Source organism: Mizuhopecten yessoensis, unplaced genomic scaffold (genome assembly GCF_002113885.1).
Source record: "Mizuhopecten yessoensis strain PY_sf001 unplaced genomic scaffold, ASM211388v2 scaffold11141, whole genome shotgun sequence".
NCBI lineage: Eukaryota > Metazoa > Mollusca > Bivalvia > Pectinida > Pectinidae > Mizuhopecten > Mizuhopecten yessoensis.
Window position 1 is genome coordinate 592,732 of NW_018408900.1, and position 20,755 is coordinate 613,486.

The 20,755-nt window shown below is 36.1% G+C and overlaps 1 protein-coding gene across 8 annotated transcripts in view; it reads right to left on the reverse strand.

Moving 5' to 3' along the window:
* Window positions 1-20,755, reverse strand: part of LOC110466689 (single-stranded DNA-binding protein 3-like) — a 106,522-nt gene that overhangs the window by 75,005 nt on the left and 10,762 nt on the right. For 6 of the 8 annotated variants that reach the window (XM_021523372.1, XM_021523368.1, XM_021523367.1 and 3 more), the window contains 2 exons: window positions 16,246-16,281; window positions 7,319-7,360 (listed from right to left, as the gene is read on the reverse strand). In XM_021523372.1, the coding sequence (XP_021379047.1) occupies window positions 7,319-7,360; window positions 16,246-16,281 (78 nt within the window). The remainder of the gene's footprint in view (window positions 1-7,318; window positions 7,361-16,245; window positions 16,282-20,755) is intronic. The other 2 variants (XM_021523370.1, XM_021523375.1) reach the window with 1 other exon arrangement.

Here is a 20,755-nt window from a genome sequence, read left to right on the forward strand (position 1 = left end):
GATCACCACAACAACCCCTCCCCTTCTCACCACCACCCCAACAAACATTACCACCAAACACTGTCCCTACCAGGTCATCCTTCAGGCTTAGACACCTACATTATTTCCTCAATAGCAGAAACTGTGGACTTGAGGGTTTTTTAAGGGTTTTTTTCTTAACAAAATCCCCTGCCCTAGGGTTCCTGTACTGCAGTTTTAGGCCACATGGTTGTCGTGGAAACAAAGAACGATGTCAGTAATCACCTAATACACTATGTTGCAGACAACAGTCAAGTCGTTCTTCACCAGAGAAAACCTACAAGTCTGAGCACCTGGTTATAATGTGTAGGTCTACTACTTCTGGTTTTGACAATTAATCAAATAATAATAGCACAACAAAACAATTCCATTAATTTCAATATTTTAACATTCCTGTAATGCTATTCCTTTTTAATATAGCAACCTTATTTACAGATATATATATATTTATTTATTATTTAATTTCAAAGTTTTGTTTAAAAACCAGATCACTTTAAAGAACAAGTCTTTAGAATTATATTGTGGTAACAAAATTGTTTCAAATACCTTTATTTTTTAGCGATTACGAAAACAATATGTATGGTTTTTTTACGTCTTCTTCAGTAGCTTATGCAAGCTTCAGCTGGAATATATGATAATGAGAGAGTCCACAGTCAGAACATGGGTTGGGTCCCCTTAACTAGGAACTGCCTCTGTACCGAGGATCATACTACACACATACACACATGCAGCAGACAACTTGCTCCTGTGTGAATATTGAACTATGTGTACATTTTTCACAAGTAATTTTCTGTCTTGACCCAGGAGTTTGGTACACATGTATGGAAATATCGCATACACCAGGACTTTAAACATCTCCGAACATCCTGTACACAGGAGTAACAGGACTTTTTAAAAGTTCCTAAATCAAATCTATTAAGGAAGTTATGGACAAAATATATATATATAATACATACAAAATATTGTGTATATATATATAACATATACCTACAGTAGATACAGGATACACATTCCACTCTGACCTTTATGGGCACAGGGGCACTAAATGGGGACACAAGAAAATGTTACCGGCTGTAACCTTCCTTATCATTTATACAATTCATACCCTAGTTTCCCCTTCAAGTGCCCCAATGTATATGTTATGAGGAACCCTGAGGGGGAAATGATACTTTTTTTTGTGTATGAGAGTGTAAGGTTAATGTACACTTTCCTTATCCACATGTGATTACCCCCTTAGTACCCCTCAGTGCACTAAATCCCATTCTGAGTGTTCAGGAGAACACCAGGGTCTAAATATAGCTCTGGTAGTAAACAAGTGAAAGTCCAGCACTATGAACTCCTGCTTGGCATGCTCAAACCCATGTGTACTAGGGGTCATCTCAAAACCCAATTTGACCTTTGATGAACTGGTCAGAGCTCTAGCCATATAGCCCACAGCTGTTTATTATGGATATTTATGTATGATGATGCCCCATTATCATAGGTCTCGACTATGGACTACTAACAGTACACTGTTCAATATAAATCACTTCTGTTCGAAACCGTAGGTATTGGTTTTTTAATTGTGAATACTGTTTGCTTCAAATTCAGCTGTAACACAAGGAAGAACTTTACAGGACTTACATCTACAAGTTGTACACCAGAACACAGAAATCTATTTTTTATTTTATTTTATTAATATATGGGTGTCAAAACTTTCAAAAGCCGACACAAGAGATTTTCAGTTTTCAATGAGTATACAGCTGATTGAATTAAAGTGTGATAACCGTCATCTTCATGTGCTTTAGATTACTTTGGGACTACTCTTCATCTCCACTGCCTTAATAAGCTTACCCATTCCATAATTTCAAGTACCAACTTGAATTTCATAAACACAGATAAGGAATAAAACCCTTATCATACTTGTATTGATTTATTGTTTGATATAATCAACAACTTTGGGGAAGACAAAACTGATCCTAATTACACATGAATATTTGAGTCAAAAAGACAACTTCCCCTTGTTTTCAGGTGACAATCTATGTACACATATACTAGTAGTACACATCAACTGACGACTGTTCAAACTTCCCGATCAGAGAATAAATGGCCATCCCATTACCCATACAAGTAAAGCTATAGTGAAGCAATTGGGAGGAGCTCTATGGTTTAAAACCCTGCTACATTTAAACAAACCTTATAAAGAAATATCTAGAGGCCTTGTGCTGTTCAAATGAAAGCATAAACATGTACAAGGGCCATGGACACAGTCCTACCACCATGTTCTCACTAAACCAGTCAGTGAATCTGTATCATCACCTGAAGCCACGACATCCTGTTTTCCTGGACACCTGTGTCTCAATCTGTCTGGGACAGAATAGATAGAGTCCATTCCTTGTCTTACACCACACCGCATCAGTCTATAAACCTGTTTTATCAGAACCCTGGATATACAGGATACGACCATTTTTTTTCTTATACTATGCCACATCAGTCTCTAACTTTGCTGATTCAGTAAACTATCTAAGCTGAACACAGAATCATCCTAAAAGAGTAGTTCATAAAACTCAGTAGGAACCACTGTTTACCAGTTATTCCTGGTCAATTTTAACTTCAATAATAGACTAAGCTCCTCAGTCCAACTTAGTAGTATAACTACTATTGGTCTAGAGAGAGAGATGTACTGTAACCACTGTTCAGTAATCTTACATTGCTTGTCTGAAGCATGGACCGTTCACTAATTTAATGTACAGTACCTGTTCTATGAAAACTCTTTTTGTAACAATATGTCAAAGTGGTTGTTATTTTCATATACATCTATACTGATGACCTGTACAACTTGGAGACTGTGACTTATAAACTTGACCATTACCAACACTAAGTTTTATTATATAACTTCAAACTAGTTTATGAACTGTAGTGTTGTTACAATCAAAAACTTTTTATTACAACAATTTTGATGCATTGAGCCTGGTGTAAAGGTAGGTATGAAATCCTGTACCAGAAATATATCATTAAATATCATTAAAGTAAAACTTGACCACTATAACCTGCACAACTTGACTAGAACCTGAAAATCTTGACCACTAGGACCTGTAAAACTTGACTACTATGACCTAAAATATTGACCATTACCTGGTTTTTCCCTGTTTTAACTGTAAAACTAAACGCAGCTCACAAGATCTTTCGAATTTAAACAAACCAATTTCAGCCAAAACCGGTTGTGCTAAATTGTTAAAGCGCTAGGCCTTTTTCAATTATTTACAGGCTTCATCTTAGTTACCCCATAAAACATTGCAAAGTTCTCTCCCTTTAATTTTTCCGAAACTGGAACTCTCATTTTTTTATAACCAGAATCAAATACAAAAAAAAATCAACTGCTCTTTGAACACTGGTCATGACAAGATATCAAACTTTCTTTTTTCAGGAATTAGTGATTAATGGTAACTCCCATGAACCAACCAAAATTCTCTGTTATTTCAAAGGCAATATATGTACAATTTCAGCTATGGACCAAGCTTCAAGTAGCTTTTCTGACTGAAATACATTGGGTCTGTGTCCAGCTTATACCTAAGAAATATGTAGTTTTCTGACAAAGCAGAGTCTGAACAATCCTTTTGTTTATAACACCCACAACAGGCAAAGCTACACACCGTATTGTAAACCAAACCTTTATGGATCCAACATTTTATTTTAATTCAGATCAGGCAACGCCCTATTTCTAGAATTTGACACCTGGGCTGGCCTTGATTCAAATTTTTGGCCTGCAGAACAATATTTTACATCAAATAATTGGAAAAGTTGAAAATCCAAAGTCTAGTCACCTTTAGCAGCATTGATCACAATAATTAAAATCAAAAATATTGTGGGAATATTTCTTGTCAAAATGGTACCAAGGAATTCACAACAAGAGGCCCAATGGGCCTGAATCGCTCACCTGGTATTAATCTCACACTTGTAATCTTAAAAGTGGACTAAAATACAGCTACATGCAGAATATCAGTGTTTGATTCATAAGAACCTATTAGAAGATTTAAACATATGACGCCTGTGACCTTGAATGTCGAACAAGGACATTAGGTTGAACAGAGTTTAAAGTCTTCCAACCCATCATGCTTTCGGCAAAATATCATAACCCTGGACCTAATGGTTATACAGAACAAGTCATTTAAAGATTTAAACATATATTGACCACTGTGACCTTGAATATGGGTGAAGGTCATTCATTTTGACAAAATTGGTAGCCCTTCATCCCAGCATGTTAATGACCAAATATCAATACTCTTGGCCTTTGGCTAATTTAGAAGAAGTCGTTTAAAGGGTTTTAAAAATATTTGACCCCTGTGACCTTGAATATATGTTAAGGTCATTCATTTGAACAAATTTGATAGCCCTTTATCCCAGCATGCTACTGGCCAAATATCATTATCTTAGGCCTCTTGGTTATTCAGAAGAAGTTGTATAAATGTTTTAAACATATTTGACTTCAGTGACTTTGAATATAAGTAAAGATCATTCATTTGAATAAACTTGGTTGCCCTATATCCCAGCATGCTACTGCCCAAATATCATCATCCTAAGACTTTCGGTTATTGAGAAGAAGTTGTTTAAAGGTTTTAAACATATTTGACCCCTTTGACCTTGAAAATAAGTAAAGGTCATTCATTTGAACAAACTTGGTAGCCCTTCATCCTTGCATGTTGCTGGCCAAATATCATTATCCTAGGCTTCTTAGAAATATCATTATCCTAGGCTTCTTAGTTATTCAGAGGAAGTTGTTTAAAGATTTGTTAAGACAATTGACCCATGTGACCTTGAAAATGGACGAAGGTCATTCATTTGAACAAACTTGGTAGCCCTTAATCACAGCATGATACTGGCCAAATATCGTAACCCTATGCCTCTTAGTTATTCAGAAGAAGTTGTTTAAAGGTTTTTAACATATTTGACCCCAGTGACCTTGAATATAAGTCAGGTCATTCATTCGAACAAACTTGGTAGCCCTTCATCACAGCATGCTACTGGCCAAATAGCATCATCTTAGGCCTTTTGGTTATTGAGAAGAAGTTGTTTGAAGGTTTTTAACATATTTGACCCCTGTGACCTTGAATATAAGTCAGGTCATTCATTCTAACAAACTTGGTAGCCCTTCATTCCAGCATGTTACTGGCCAAATATCATTAGCCTAGGCCTCTTAGTTATTGAGAAGAAGTTGTATAAAGATTTTTTAAGACAATTGACCCCTGTAACCTTGAAAATGGACGAAGGATATTCATTTTAACAAACTTGGTAGCCCTTCATCCCAGCATGCTACTAGCCAAAAATCATCACTCTGGGCATTTTGGTTATTCAGAAGAAGTTGTTCACCTGGGCCAGGTGAGCTAAAAATTGAGGAATTTGCAGACTGTACTCCCAAATATTTACAGATTCTATCCAAGATGTATGACCTTATATCACTTTGTACAGGATATTTCTAATCAGTAGGACAGCCTTCTAAATTGTTCCCGTTGTATAAAACGGGCTATACATTCTGACAATTCCCCTATTTATAATACTACACACCTCAACATTCAGTAGATTCTAAAATGCCAATTTCCAGTATCCTTCGAATGTATTGGTTCATTTTCATTTTAAAGCTTTAAAAGGACAAAGTTAATAGGACAACATCTGTCTTCCCAAGATCTATTCAGGCAAGAAATGGCTGTTTCATAGACCTGGACTTGAAGCACAGGTCACAGGTACTTGGTAAACAAAGGCATCATAGTAACAGTAGTCAATCTCTATATTCAGTATGTGTTAAAGCAAGGTAAACCTCTGTATACTGGATCTATTATAGACAGATAATCTCTCTATGGTGGACCTGTCACTATACATAAACACATCTGTATAATGGATTTGTTTTATACAAGTAAACCTTTGTATACTGGATCTCTGTTATAGACACATAATCGTTTATATACAGGATCCCTGCTATAAAAAGGTAAACTTATATATACAGGATCCATTATAAACAGGTAAAACTATATGTACAGGATCTGTTATAAGCAAGTAAATCTATGTATACAGGATCTGGTATAAACAGGTAAATCTATATATACATGATCTGGTATAAACAGGTAAACCTATATGATCTGTTTAAACTCATTTACCCCTGAAGACACATTTGAGCTCTTCCAATTCAAAGGTTGGAATAGGCCATTATGAAAGAAATTTCAGGGGTGCATGAGTTAAAACAGGTAAACCTATATATACAGGATCTGTTATAGACAGGTAAACCTCTATGCTGGATATCTCTAATTGATTAGTTAACCTCTGTATACTGGATCTGTTATAGACAGGTAAACCTCTGTATACTTGATATCTCTAATTGATGTGTTAACCTCTGTATACTGGATCTGTTATAGACTGGTAAACCTCTGTATACTGGATATCTATAATTGATGTGTTAACCTCTGTATACTGGATATCTCTAATTGATGTGTTAACCTCTGTATACTGGATCTGTTATAGACAGGTAAACCTATGTTTACTGGATATCTCTAATTGATGTGTTAACCTCTGTACTGGATATCTCTAATTGATGTGTTAACCTCTGTATACTGACAGGTAAACCTCTGTATACTGGATATCTCTAATTGATGTGTTAACCTCTGTATACTGGATCTGTTATAGACAGGTAAACCTCTGTATACTGGATATCTCTAATTGATGTGTTAACCTCTGTACTGGATATCTCTAATTGATGTGTTAACCTCTGTATACTGGATCTGTTATAGACAGGTAAACCTCTGTATACTGGATATCTCTAATTGATGTGTTAACCTCTGTACTGGATATCTCTAATTGATGTGTTAACCTCTGTATACTGGATCTGTTATAGACAGGTAAACCTCTGTATACTGGATATCTCTAATTGATGTGTTAACCTCTGTACTGGATATCTCTAATTGATGTGTTAACCTCTGTATACTGGATCTGTTATAGACAGGTAAACCTCTGTATACTGGATATCTCTAATTGATGTGTTAACCTCTGTATACTGGATCTGTCATAGACAGGTAAACCTCTGTATACAGGATATCTCTAATTGATGTGTTAACCTCTGTATACGGGATTTGTTATAGACAGGTAAAAGATCCAGATAAAGCTAAGTTTATACATGTAGACTGATAGATGACAGAACTAGCTGGGGTCTGATGGGACCCATACACAATGTGTACAGGTGCCAGACAATGTTGAGGTGCTGCACAGGTGTATAAGACACAGCTGTACAGACACAGGTGTATGTGTGTAGTTCACGTATACGTGTAGTCATACTTACATGTGCTATACCGTTTACCCCATACCCTGAATTTACAAAACCCTGAAAAATACAAAACATGGAATTAGCATCAAATAATGAATATTGTTGGTTTGCATGTATAAAACAAGGTGAAAATCAAACAACATTTTAACCTAGTAGATAGGGATACATATTTTACTAATATTTACCAATATCTGTTTCACAAGGAATTTTCTTGGTCAATGCAAATTCACTAAACATGTTAAGAAAAGTACAGATATCTGTACATATAACAAATTCAGACTTAGGTAAAAATCTGTTTTTCTTTTCTTTCTCATTTCACTTAATTGATTACGATAGGAAACACATCAACATATCACACAAGTTGGGATTGAAGGAACACAAAAACAAATATGCACCAGAATACTTCCTTATCATTGAAACTCTATATTTTATTCATGTTAAAATTTAATGGTTTGAACAATTCAATTATTGTTTGTCATTAATTGTTTACACGCGTAATTTCATCTTACTAATAATGACACATACATCTGATGAGATTGGAGTGAATCATATCGGAGACGGACATAACGTGCATAAATTATGAAATTTTACACACAATTCACAACAGAAAAAAAAAATCAGCAAAAATTGCTCCATTATTGGCAAAATCTGAGTCAGCAATGTAAAACCTCAGGAGGAACAGGTCCACACTGGACACATACACAGAATGTACATACAGAGCCAGTCTTACAATCAAACAGGGGTTTCCTGGTCTTTTTAACCAGATGGTCCTTATAAAGAGGTAATAGTTAACAGGTTTTCTTGTCACTCTCTTAGACACTGGGTCCTTTGTATACAGCTGTCTTAGAGATCATTATACAGGTGATATTTCACAGGATTTTCACCCTCCTAAACTTATCATTATACAGGTGATATTTCACAGGATTTTCACCCTCCTAAACATATCATTATACAGGTGATATTTCACAGGATTTTCACCTCCCAGACATGTAATTACACAGGTGAAATTTCACAGGATTTTCACCTCCCAGCCATGTCATTATACAGGTGATATTGCACAGGATTTTCACCCTCCTGACATGTCATTATACAGGGGATATTTCACAGGATTTTCACCTCCCAGACATGTCATTACACAGGTGAAATTTCACAGGATTTTCACCTCCCAGACATGTCATTATACAGGTGATATTTCACAGGATTTTCACCTCCCAGACATGTCATTATACAAGTGATATTTCACGGGATTTTCACCTTTCTAGAGATGTTATTTCACAGGTGATATTTAACAGGAGTTTCACCTTTCTAGAGATGTCATTATACAAAGGTAATATTCCACAGGATTTTCCCCCTCCTTGACATGTCGTAATACTGAGGTGACATTTAACAGGATTTTTACCTTTCTAGACATGTCATTATACAGGTGATATTTCACAGGATTTTCACCCTTTTACAGGTTTGCTTGTCACTCTCTTAGACACAAAGACATTATAAAATGGTGATTTTTTTACAGGTTTTCTCAGACAGTATTTCATTTCAGACAGAATTCACATTTTACAAACTAAGTTTAAGGATCTGGCAAAACACTACAGAATTCAAATGCATGAAAAAAAAATTGTTCATAAAGTAACCTCCCCTTAATTTCGATTTGGCTATAACTATAGAGTGACTGGGACAGGGTATTACCAGGTTTGAATCCCGGGTATGGCCTTCATTTTCACACTCCAAACACCGTTATTGATCATTTGTTGTTTACTTCGTCTTCATCATTTTCTTCATAAAAGTCCTATAATGTTCTTTTCAGAGATAATTTAACAAAGCTTATAGTAATGACAGTAAAAAGTTGTTGTTTTTTGCAGAGGTACAGGGACCTTTAGCAAAGTAGTAGGTCTAAACAGACCCTGACCAGGTTTAACAATGGTCAGTATTCATAGGTTCTGGCTAGGTCAAAATTGGTCAGACCATGATTAACAGAAATCAGCATGATCAGTTTAACCTCAAGATTTTGACCAGGTTAAGCAATAGTTAAGATATGTCCCGACACGGTTTAATAGGGTGACCAGTTTACAGAGCCTGACTAAATTAACTTCCCAGGGAGATTACATGTAACATGGGACTGTCTAACAAAGGGGTCAGTTTAAACAGGTTCTGATAAGATTTACAACAGTGGTCAGATTAAACAGGCTCTGACTAGATTGCCAGGGCGTGTGACAGGAATTTAGAGATGACCACCTATAAATAGCTCTGCACAATGGTCCACAGGCAGCAGAGCAGAACATAGAATTGATTTTGTCTGATATTCTCTGCATATATCTTAAATATTTCATCTCCAACCATTGCCCATATGGAGTAGGTTGTAAACACTGGTGGGTGCCGGCTTGTGTAACACACCCATTAAACATTCAGTGACATTTAAAGATAGTTTGGAAATCTCTCTCAATAAGATGTTTACAATCTTTGAAAGAAATCTGTTAAATTCTGTCTTCATCATAAAATATTCACATTTTACCATCATTATTAATATCTTGTTTCAGATCGTCGATGTTTTCAAACTCTTGCTTATACTGATTTGTGATGTTAAAAAAAATGAGTTTTCATATTTGTTATTTTTCATTTCTAAAGGTAACACGAGTGATGTGGTTATATAAGACAATGGAGGAAGGACCTGTGAATACCTGAAACATTGACAAGTCTTCCAACCTATTTATAACACAAAGCTTCAGTGTCTTACAGGACTGGAACTTCAGAAAAATACTACATACTTGAGGATGAATTTTTATATGATCATGTGACCACCATCGCCCTACAGATAATTATATGCATTTTCTGTAGTCTACCCAAGCTAAATGACTATAGACTGTTTCATAAAAGTCCTATCAGAAAAAAGGACGAAAATCTGCCCAGTCGTTACAGGGAACTCTGAATCTGTTCCATCCTAGTCAGTAACTGACCTTGCAGTTGGAACTTAATAAGAGGACACAGATCCCTATCACAAAGGAATGCTTTTATTTACTTTGTAGGTAAACTCTGACAATAGGGAAAGTCGTTGGTGATTTCTCTTGCAGCACTCCCCAACCAACAGGGAAACCAGGTATATATATATGCTGACTAGGCCTAGGCATAACACACTGTGGCCCTGATTACTGTAAACCTTCTGACAAAGAAGACCAAGCCTGCAGCTCTGTTGAGCTGTATGTACGCTGTACACACACACACACACACACACACACCAGAGCGACATGGCCGCCCAGCAGGGAGCAGACAGTCCCATGTTTACATTGAAGCCAATGTGATATCTACTATAGGTACAAAAAACCCAAAGACAAGACAGTCTACTGGTACCTCGCCGATTGATCTACATCATAACTTCTACAACAACATCACTCCGTCTACCTGTCCTTTCTTTCCTCTTACATACCATTTTTGAAAAGTTTCCTACATAATTCTCATCTTTATCCTTCTTTAATAAAATAAATATTCCATTTCAGGATGGATTTGACTTTTGAAATGATCAATTAAGAGTGCTGAAGAATAAGAAGGGTATATAGGTAGATAGGGTGACAATCTTCACAGAAAAGTATAGATGGGTGAAGGAAATAGGGGAGAGGAAGAAAAAACCCTCTATATACTGCTATCAGATATATGATTCACAGTGATGCCTTATTGATTTTTGCAAATTTTAACATATCTTGCCAATACAAAATGTCAACCTTAAAAGTTGGCATTTAGGCCGAGACACCAATTAGCACTCTTACCAATCCCTGCAGTGACCTGTATTACAGCTACAGACTAGTGACAGCAAAGACTAACATTGACTATAAAATTGAACTGAAATGACAGATATTTATCTGTGAAAAGGAGAACATTTTAGCCTTACTTGAGCTACTACATTAAGTCACTGGGGAAAGTCATGCCCATGGAGGGAGGGGCAGTTGTGTATATATAACTTAATTTAGCATTAGTATATAATTTATATAGATCAATTTACTCTTGGATTATTGACCTTGACCTTTGTGTGACCCATGAGCATCCACATGTAATCTGATCCCCCCCTCCAAAATAAACAGCACAAAGAAATCCCCCCCCCCCCCTTAATAAACCCTCCCTGGACCCTGACATTGATAGGTAATGTTCCCAGGGGAACCTCATAACCATGCCCTAATTCATTCAGTCTCCTCCCATTGGGGAGCCCCAAGTTGAAGTGTTCCCCCTGTGGAGCCCCTCCTATATAATAATTACATTAATAACCATAGCAGTACCATCTGTAAGCTGACAAACTATGACTAACACACAATTACAACTTTCTACTTCTGTAGCATCAATATACCACTGACAGCATGGGGACACTGGCCAGCTACAAAATAAATCTCTGCATCTTAGAAAGTAAATGGAGAAAAACAATGTCAAAAACAATATACTGAGAACTAAACAAAAAAGTACTATCAAAAAATTAAATAGAGAACCATGATCAAAAGCAAAATATTGAGAATCACTTTGAAAAGTAAAATACTAAGAATTAAACCAAGAATACTGTCAAAAATTCAATACAGAAACAACAATAAATTAACACTGTCAACACAGAGAAACAATGTAAAGAATGACAACTTTTCAAGATAAATCCAGCCGTATCTGTTCATTGAAGAACAGATTTTTACAGCTCAAATGTGATAAATGTTTTATAATTATCCAGTTTATTTCAATCTTATTAAAGAAAATAATGTTTTTGACAATGAAAATTGTTAGATATTGGGGATCAGGTTTTCAGTAATTTCATTTGCGATGGTCAAGAACATACAACCCTTTATTTTTTAAGTGAATCAATTTTATATCAAAATCTGTGTAATCAAATGAAATCTTAAAATACAGAATAATTTACACAGGGCTTGAGTGTGTAGTAGTTAAATTTGAACTTTTCCAAGAACGAAGGATGTTTATACATCCCTTTTTAAGTGTTTGGGAAGTGAGGGGTAGAATCTGGATTGATATATATATACTTTTATCTCTGAACCTTAATATCCGCCATACAGATTAATACGGTGTAAACTACTGGTAACGACCCTGAATATTAATAAGCAGGGCTAGAAGTTCATTTTGAATACCAGTAGTCAACTGGGGTAGTAGTTTCCAATTTTTACTAGTCCATGTGCAAATTCCACAACCCAAACATTTCAACAAGATAATAAATATCAAATTTTGATTAGTCAATGGGGTTAGCTGTTTTTAAAACCACTAGTCCAGCTGGAGAAATCCCTAGTCAAACTACATGGCTACAGGACAGTAGTTTCCAGACAAACTGTGTTTCTAAGAATCTGACATAAAAGCACTTGAACCTGTAAACCAGGATGACAGGGCGACCTGATAAATCACAAACAAAACCAGCAATTAATAAGGCCAAACAAAAAATATTTGGTGTTTCCAGTTACCCTACCTAACCTAATTTTTTGTGCCATCCCTTAACTTTTGAAGTCAATTTTTAAAGAAGCATTGATAAAGTCAAGATGAGTCTCCTATGTAAACAATTTAATATTATTAGTTTAAATGAAATTTGTTACAGGAAACATATATATTTTGTCTGGCCCAAGTACAATAGAAGAAGCAACTCAACTCTTCATTTGCAGGTTGGTATTAATATTTCTATATTTATAGAGAAATGAAGATAACTACTAATAAAAACCAAGACAAATAGTGAACCTTTGTTTGAGAAACATTTTTTTTCTATCCTAACCAAAATTACTAGAAATGCAATAGGTGGTGGTGTATTCCATTAAGTTTAACATTTAGTGGTAAGATAAACTATTTTCAATGTAAATTCACTTACTTACCAGGGATCAAACATACATTTGGTGCAAAATTGCCACTGTTTTTCGAAACTGCTTTTGTCCTATTTCAGCGTATCCAATTTTTGGCACTATTTATATTGATACCTAAACTCCACATGTCACATTCTAGTTAAGAGAATCCATTTCCATCAGGCAGTCCTCAATGTTGCTTTTTTGTAACTGTCCACCAATCTCAGGTTCAACTTGGGAATTGTAGCAGAGGAGGTGGACCCTTTTCACCCATGTATGTTCTCCCCCGTCTAACCAGGGGCGATTTTATTGTTCCACATGGCACAGTCAGCCATGTGATTGTCCCCCTGGAGTCAGTTGCCCATCCCACAAACTGTGGATCACTACCACAGTCCCGATTAATAAGTCACTTTCCAATCAAAGTGCTTTTCCTTTTAAATCTGTATTGCGAAAATGCTTGAAGAAATATCACAGCAGAGTAAAACATAGTTGTGATGTAGAGTGTTCCAGTAGTATTCAAAACAGATGTCGATATCTCCGGATTTTTATTTACATATATATGTATCTTGCAATTTATTATTAATATTTTCAAAGGTTTTACAACCTTTTTTTTGTTACATCATTTCTAAAGTTAGTTAAGATATTCTTTTTAAGTAATATCAAAATGTTTTTCTTCTAAATTTTCCCAAGCAAGTGCAATTCATGGGGGACAACAAGTTGTTTTTTGGAAGAGTGTCAGTATGATGGCCATTTGATTTTGTAGTTAAACCTTGACAAGGAGGCTTCCTTCACCATTTTTCCTTCAGTCTGAAGTACTTTAGTGCACTGTGGTTTGACCTGGTTTAATATGTTGCATGACCTTCATCACTGGTTGGTCTGACCTTAATCTGGTCGCCTACTAGAGATTTCACGTTCAACACCAGTACTGCTGCAGTGGGATGGTGCCTTTTGGAGCCATGTTCTTGCCTTGATTTTGTTGTCTGGCCTGGTAAGTCCGCCCTACCTGGTTGCTCCTCCTTAACGGTGTTACACTATGACATTGCTGTCTATGTTTTGCTATGGATGGCCTTGTCTAGCTGCCAGTGCTTGCCCATTCAATTAAACCTTCACCAATAGAAGTATACTAGTGGTATATTTTGAAGCCAAGTTCTGGCCTTGCTTCCAGTAGTTGCTCACTAGAGTTTTAACATCCAGAAGATATATTTTATCTTATTTATGTTGTATTAGAAAGCTACCCTATACTGTTCTGGCTTGGTTGGCCTCGCCTGGTTTACGGCTTCAGGTTTTATCTTTTGGACTGGTAGTTTATAGACAGTGTGTTTGGTGTATTGGGAAGCTACTCTATGTTGTTCTGGCCTGGTTGCCGGTGGTTGCCTACTACAGGTTAAACCTTTGGGACTGGTAGTTTATTTGACAGTATGTAGTATAAGGAAGCTACTATGTTGTTCTGGCCTGGTTGCCGGTGGTTGCCTACTAGAGGTTAATCTTCAGGACTGGTAGTTTATTTGACAGTATGTAGTATAAGAAAGCTACTCTATGTTGTTCTGGCCTGGTTGCCGGTGGTTGCCTACTTCAGGTTAAACCTTTGGGACTGGTAGTTTATTTGACAGTATGTAGTATAAGAAAGCTACTCTATGTTGTTCTGGCCTGGTTGCCAGTGGTTGCCTACTAGAGGTTAACCTTCGGGAGTGGTAGTTTATTTAACAGTATGTAGTAAGAGGAAGCTACTCTGTTGTTCTGGCCTGGTTGCCGGTGGCTGCCTACTAGAGGTTTAACCTTCAGCGCTGGCAGTGTGTTAACTACCAGCAGCTTTACAGTGCCTCGTATTGATTTTCAAGTTATCTTGTGCAGAAGTTTTTTTCCCTCAGTCAGTAGAACACATCTCCAACCAAACACCATGACAATAGAAGGAACAGCAGGAGCAGACTTTGATATAACACCCAACCCCAAAGCCCATCCCCTGGGACATGTTCCCTGTCCCAACCCCAGGGGCTGCCATGCCCCAAACCTCCATCTACAGTAACCAATGATGTCAAGACACCTGGTTCCGGCTGACTGATTTTGTCACTCCCTGAAGATACTTCTGCATTTAAGTGTCCAGTCAACACCTGTGGACCAAGTATCCAATTTGCTGATTAATTATCTACAATTTGTACTTGTTGATTGATAAAATGACTTCGACAGTTGAAAAAAAATCAATAATTACAGCAAATATGTATCAATTGCTTTAGACCAGTCTTCTGTTTCTAGTTTAATAGATTTGTTTTTTAATTTTTAAGTTGAATTAAGTTGTGATGGGTGGATTCATCAGTTGATGTCCAATTCACAACCAGTTGTTTTCTGATGTAACATTCAGCACATATTAAAGAATGTACTTGCTGCTCCCTGAGGACATCTATAAACAATGCTTTTCCACTGATTTCTACATTCACCAACTACACTGAGTAAGAAACTTGAAATATGCACAACACATAAATTAAGATTAACAAATAAAGCTCAAAGGTTTGTCCTCATACATGAACAAAAAAAATGAAAATAAAAGAAAAAGGTTTTAAAACAAGAGCTCATCCTATCCCAATTTTATTGTTTACCTAACTATTTTTTGAAGATGATTACAGAATGATACATGTATATATATATGAAAAATGTCTATGGTATGATTGATTAACTTTCTATCATTTTTATATCATATTACTTACTAGAAGAACAAAATGAGATTGAAAGTCAGAAAAAAAACCATGAAAAAATCTTCATTTTCGTGGTACCTTATTTTTTTCAGATTTGCTTAGAAGGTATATGTTGCTGTCTACTTTTTTCAGATTTCAGGCCTTGTTGACCTGGCACACAGGACTACAAAAAGGATTGATGAAATACCTGCTTATTTCGTGGGTTGGGTTTAAAAAATCATAAATATTAGAATCCTGCAGAAAAACAAACTTTACAGTAATTTTAAGAAATACAGCGAAATAATAATCACTTCACAATAAGATACATTAAAATGGTGAAATCTAAGTTTGATATGGATGTGCAACAGTTAATGTTTTTTAATTGAGATTGAAATAAGACATTTCTGCCTTCTTTTTGTTTTGAAAAAAAATATAAAAATATATATATAAAAAAAAAGACTTTTTAAAGTGCTTCAAATGAAAGTACCTGTGGAACTGTGACCTTGAACTTTGACCCTTGACCCTGAAATTTTAATGATTTACATATCACATGTCATACTGAAACTTTCATCAACTGTAGTTTCACTTTTCTGTACGTGTACATGGATATTTATTTAACCAGTAGCATCTTGGCCAAAGTATTAAACACAGAAAACCTGAGGCTACACATCAAGGTCACAGTAAGGTCACAATTCAAAAATCAAAAGATTATTCTTCTGTCTCAAATTAACCAGGATAGTTATCTTGAATTTGAAATCTACCTATAGAAATTACAACATTTTGTTCAAAACATTGAGAGAAATATAAACATCATCAGTTAAATTCATCATTATTTACCAAAACCCCGCCACACCTCAAGTTGTAGGGAAGAAATCAACCAAAAATTGTTTTTCTACTTAAGCCAAATCTTGGAATACCACCTTAATTCATTCTTCCTATATTTTCTAGCAATAAGCACAAACCTGCTATTTCATTGTCCTAGCCCTACCTCCTACTCTGAGTCATAGATGGTGTGTTGGACCCCCGGGCTTATTGGAGGATAAGTGCGGAAGTGGTTTGACAATACTGGTTTAACTTTTTTATTTTTTTGTTTTCATGGTTGAAGAGTCGACCCACAACTATCTTTCTGTAAAGTGAATACCTGAACTATGTAATCTATTCCAACATACCAGCAATTTGTACCAACGAAACACTGAGTTTTTACATTAAAAGCATCTTTTGGAAGCAGTTTTTAGTTGTAATTATTTGTGCCAGGGACAATAAAACCTCTAAATTGGACATCAAATTTGTGAATATACTAGATGCTGGTTTGTCAAGATGTCAGTCTACATGCTGGTTCACGAAGATGTTCTAAAAGCTGGTTCATCGAGATGTGACACTCAAGGTGTTCGCTCATCAAGATGCAGTAATTAAGGTGATGGTTCATCAGTTGGAAAGTTTTCAATGAAAATTCATCAATATGTCATGTTTGTGCTGCTGGTTCTTTAAAATATCAAGATCTTGGTACTTGTTCATCACTTTGTTATGTTCTAGGCATTGGTTCATTAAGTCATGTTTTAAGCATTGGTTCATCACATTGTCATGTTGGTTCTATTCTAGCTGTTGCTTCATCAAGATGCAATATTCTAGTTGCAGGTTTACCAAGACATTACATTCTAAGCAAAGAATCATGATGTCAGTGCTCTTGATGCTTGCTAATGAAAATGTCACATTCTAGCATTGGTAATTAAGCAATATGTTATGTTCTATATATTGGTTTGTTAAGTATCGTGTTCTAGATGTGTCTTCATCAAGGTGTGATACACACTTGATGGTCAGTCATCAAGATGTCATGTTCTAGAGCCTGGTTCATTAAGATGTCATGTTCTAAATATTGGTTCATCAGGATGTCATGTTCTAGATGCTGGTTCATCAGGATGTCCTGCTCTACACATTGGCTCATAAAGATATTGTGTTTTAAAAGATGGTTCATTCAGTCGTCATGATCTTCGACCTCGCTCTATTCTATATGCTGGTTCATCAAGATGTCATGTTCTAAATGCTGGTTCATCAAGATGTCATGTTCTATATGCTGGTTCATCAAGATGTCATGTTCTATATGCTGGTTCATCAGGATGTCATGTTCTAAATGCTGGTTCATCAAGATGTCATGTTCTAGATGCTGGTTCATCAGGATGTCATGTTCTATATGCTGGTTCATGAAGATGTCATGTTCTAAATGCTGGTTCATCAAGATGTCATGTTCTAGATGCTGGTTCATCAGGATGTCATGTTCTAGATGCTGGTTCATCAGGATGTCATGTTCTAGATGCTGGTTCATCAGGATGTCATGTTCTATATGCTGGTTCATCAGGATGTCATGTTTTAGATGCTGGTTCATCAGGATGTCATGTTCTAGATGCTGGTTCATCAGGATGTCATTTCAATATGCTGGTTCATCAAGATGTCATGTTCCAGAGCCGGGTTCATTAAAATGTCATGTTCTAAATATGGGTTCATCAAGATGTCATGTTCTAGATGCTGGTTCATCAGGATGTCATGTCTATATGCTGGTTCATCAAGATGTCATGTTCCAGAGCTGGGTTCATTAAAATGTCTTGTTCTAAATATTGGTTTATCAAGATGTCATGTTCTAGATGCTGGTTCATCAGGAAGTCATGTTCTAGATGATGGTTCATCAGGATGTCATGTTCTAGATGCTGGTTCATCAGGATGTCATGTCTTTATGCTGGTTCATCAAGATGTCATGTTCCAGAGCCGGGTTCATTAAAATGTCATGTTCTCAATATTGGTTCATCAAGATGTCATGTTCTAGATGCTTGTTCATCAGGATGTCATGTTCTAGATAGATGCTGGTTACCCAAGATGTCATTTTCTTTGACTTCACTCTATTCTATATGGTGGTTCATAAAAATGTCATGTTCTAAATATTGGTTCCTAAGAATGTGATGTTTTAGGCATTGGTTCATCAGGATGTCATGTTCTAGATGCTGGTTCATCAGGATGTCATGTTCTAGATGCTGGTTCATCAGGATGTCATGTTCTAGATGCTGGTTCATCAGGATGTCATGTTCTAGATGCTGGTTCATCAGGATGTCATGTTCTAGATGCTGGTTCATCAGGATGTCATGTTCTAGATGCTGGTTCATCAGGATGTCATGTTCTAGATGCTGGTTCATCAGGATGTCATGTTCTAGATGCTGGTTCATCAGGATGTCATGTTCTAGATGCTGGTTCATCAGGATGTCATGTTCTAGATGCTGGTTCATCAGGATGTCATGTTCTAGATGCTGGTTCATCAGGATGTCATGTTCTAGATGCTGGTTCATCAGGATGTCATGTTCTAGATGCTGGTTCATCAGGATGTCATGTTCTAGATGCTGGTTCATCAGGATGTCATGTTCTAGATGCTGGTTCATCAGGATGTCATGTTCTAGATGCTGGTTCATCAGGATGTCATGTTCTAGATGCTGGTTCATCAGGATGTCATGTTCTAGATGCTGGTTCATCAGGATGTCATGTTCTATATGCTGGTTCATCAGGATGTCATGTTCTAGATGCTGGTTCATCAGGATGTCATGTTCTAGATGCTGGTTCATCAGGATGTCATGTTCTATATGCTGGTTCATCAGGATATCATGTTCTAGATGCTGGTTCATCAGGATGTCATGTTCTAGATGCTGGTTCATCAAATTATCATGCTCTACACACTGGATCATAAAGATATTGTGTTTAAAAGATTGTTCATCTAGTCGTCATGTTCTTCCTATTAGCTCTATTCTGTATGCTGGTTCATCAAGATGCGATATATTAGTAGCAGGTTTATCAAGATGTTTCAGTCTAAGTATTGGTTCATAACCTTTTAGGCACTGGTTCTTTTCTAGATGCCATACTGAAATTGACAGTTCATCATTTTTTCACCTATTTAAGCATTGGTTCATCATTAGGCTCACAAAGGTGTCATATCTAATAGCTGGTTCATAAAGATTTCATGTTCTAAAAGCTGGACGATTAAAATGTAAAGTGCTGGTTCATCAAGATATCAAATGATGTTAGATTCTGGTTCATTATAATACAATGTTTTGAGTTTCTTGTTCATTGAAATATCATATTCTAAGAGGTGGTTCATCAAGTTGTCATATTCTATATGCTGGTTCATCAGGATGTAATATTTTAGTTGCGTGTTTATCGAGATGTTACATTCTAAGGGGTGGTTCATGATGTCATGTACTATTAGTTGTTTCATTAGATGTAGTAGCACAGTTGCTGGATCACCAAACAATAAAATCTTATTCACCAAGACCAAGTTCATTCTTTAATGTTGCCATGATAAGGAAGTCAGGTTCCAGGTTATTATGGTTCAAAAGGAATCATGTTCTGGGAAATGCCTGTGTCGGATCATTATGCAGTTACCGAACATATTCAATAATATAGGGGAGCTTATTGTGAAGATTGTGAATTTATTTTTGACAATCTCTGAAATATTGTTACTGGATTGAAAATGAAATCAGGAATGTTTTTAACACCTATAACATATTTTTTTTAGTGTGTGAAACATTATGACCGACAAACTTCATCACAGTTTCTTTTATTATTTGTTGATGTATCCTCCTTTTTTGCACGAGTCAGCAGAACAAGAGTTCTTAAAACAGTTTTATATGTTATCTTGATAGATTCCTGCACATATTATGTAATTGATACGTAAATCTGCCTTTATATGAGATCTTTAGGTGATTGGGTTTCCTGCACTATAAGGCAGTGTTGTCAAAGCCATGAAAAGTTGCCCATACTAGCTGTGTCACACATATGCTTCAAAGTTATCAAAATGCAGTTTCAAATGAAATCCACCAAAATGACATTCGATTCAACACTGTTGAGAATTACAGGAATTTAATTTGTGTCTTCAGACACACTTCCCACATAAAAACTGACTTCTGGGACCATTTCATGACTTGTGTTACATGACAAGCGTGTTACATGACAAGCTTATTGCATAA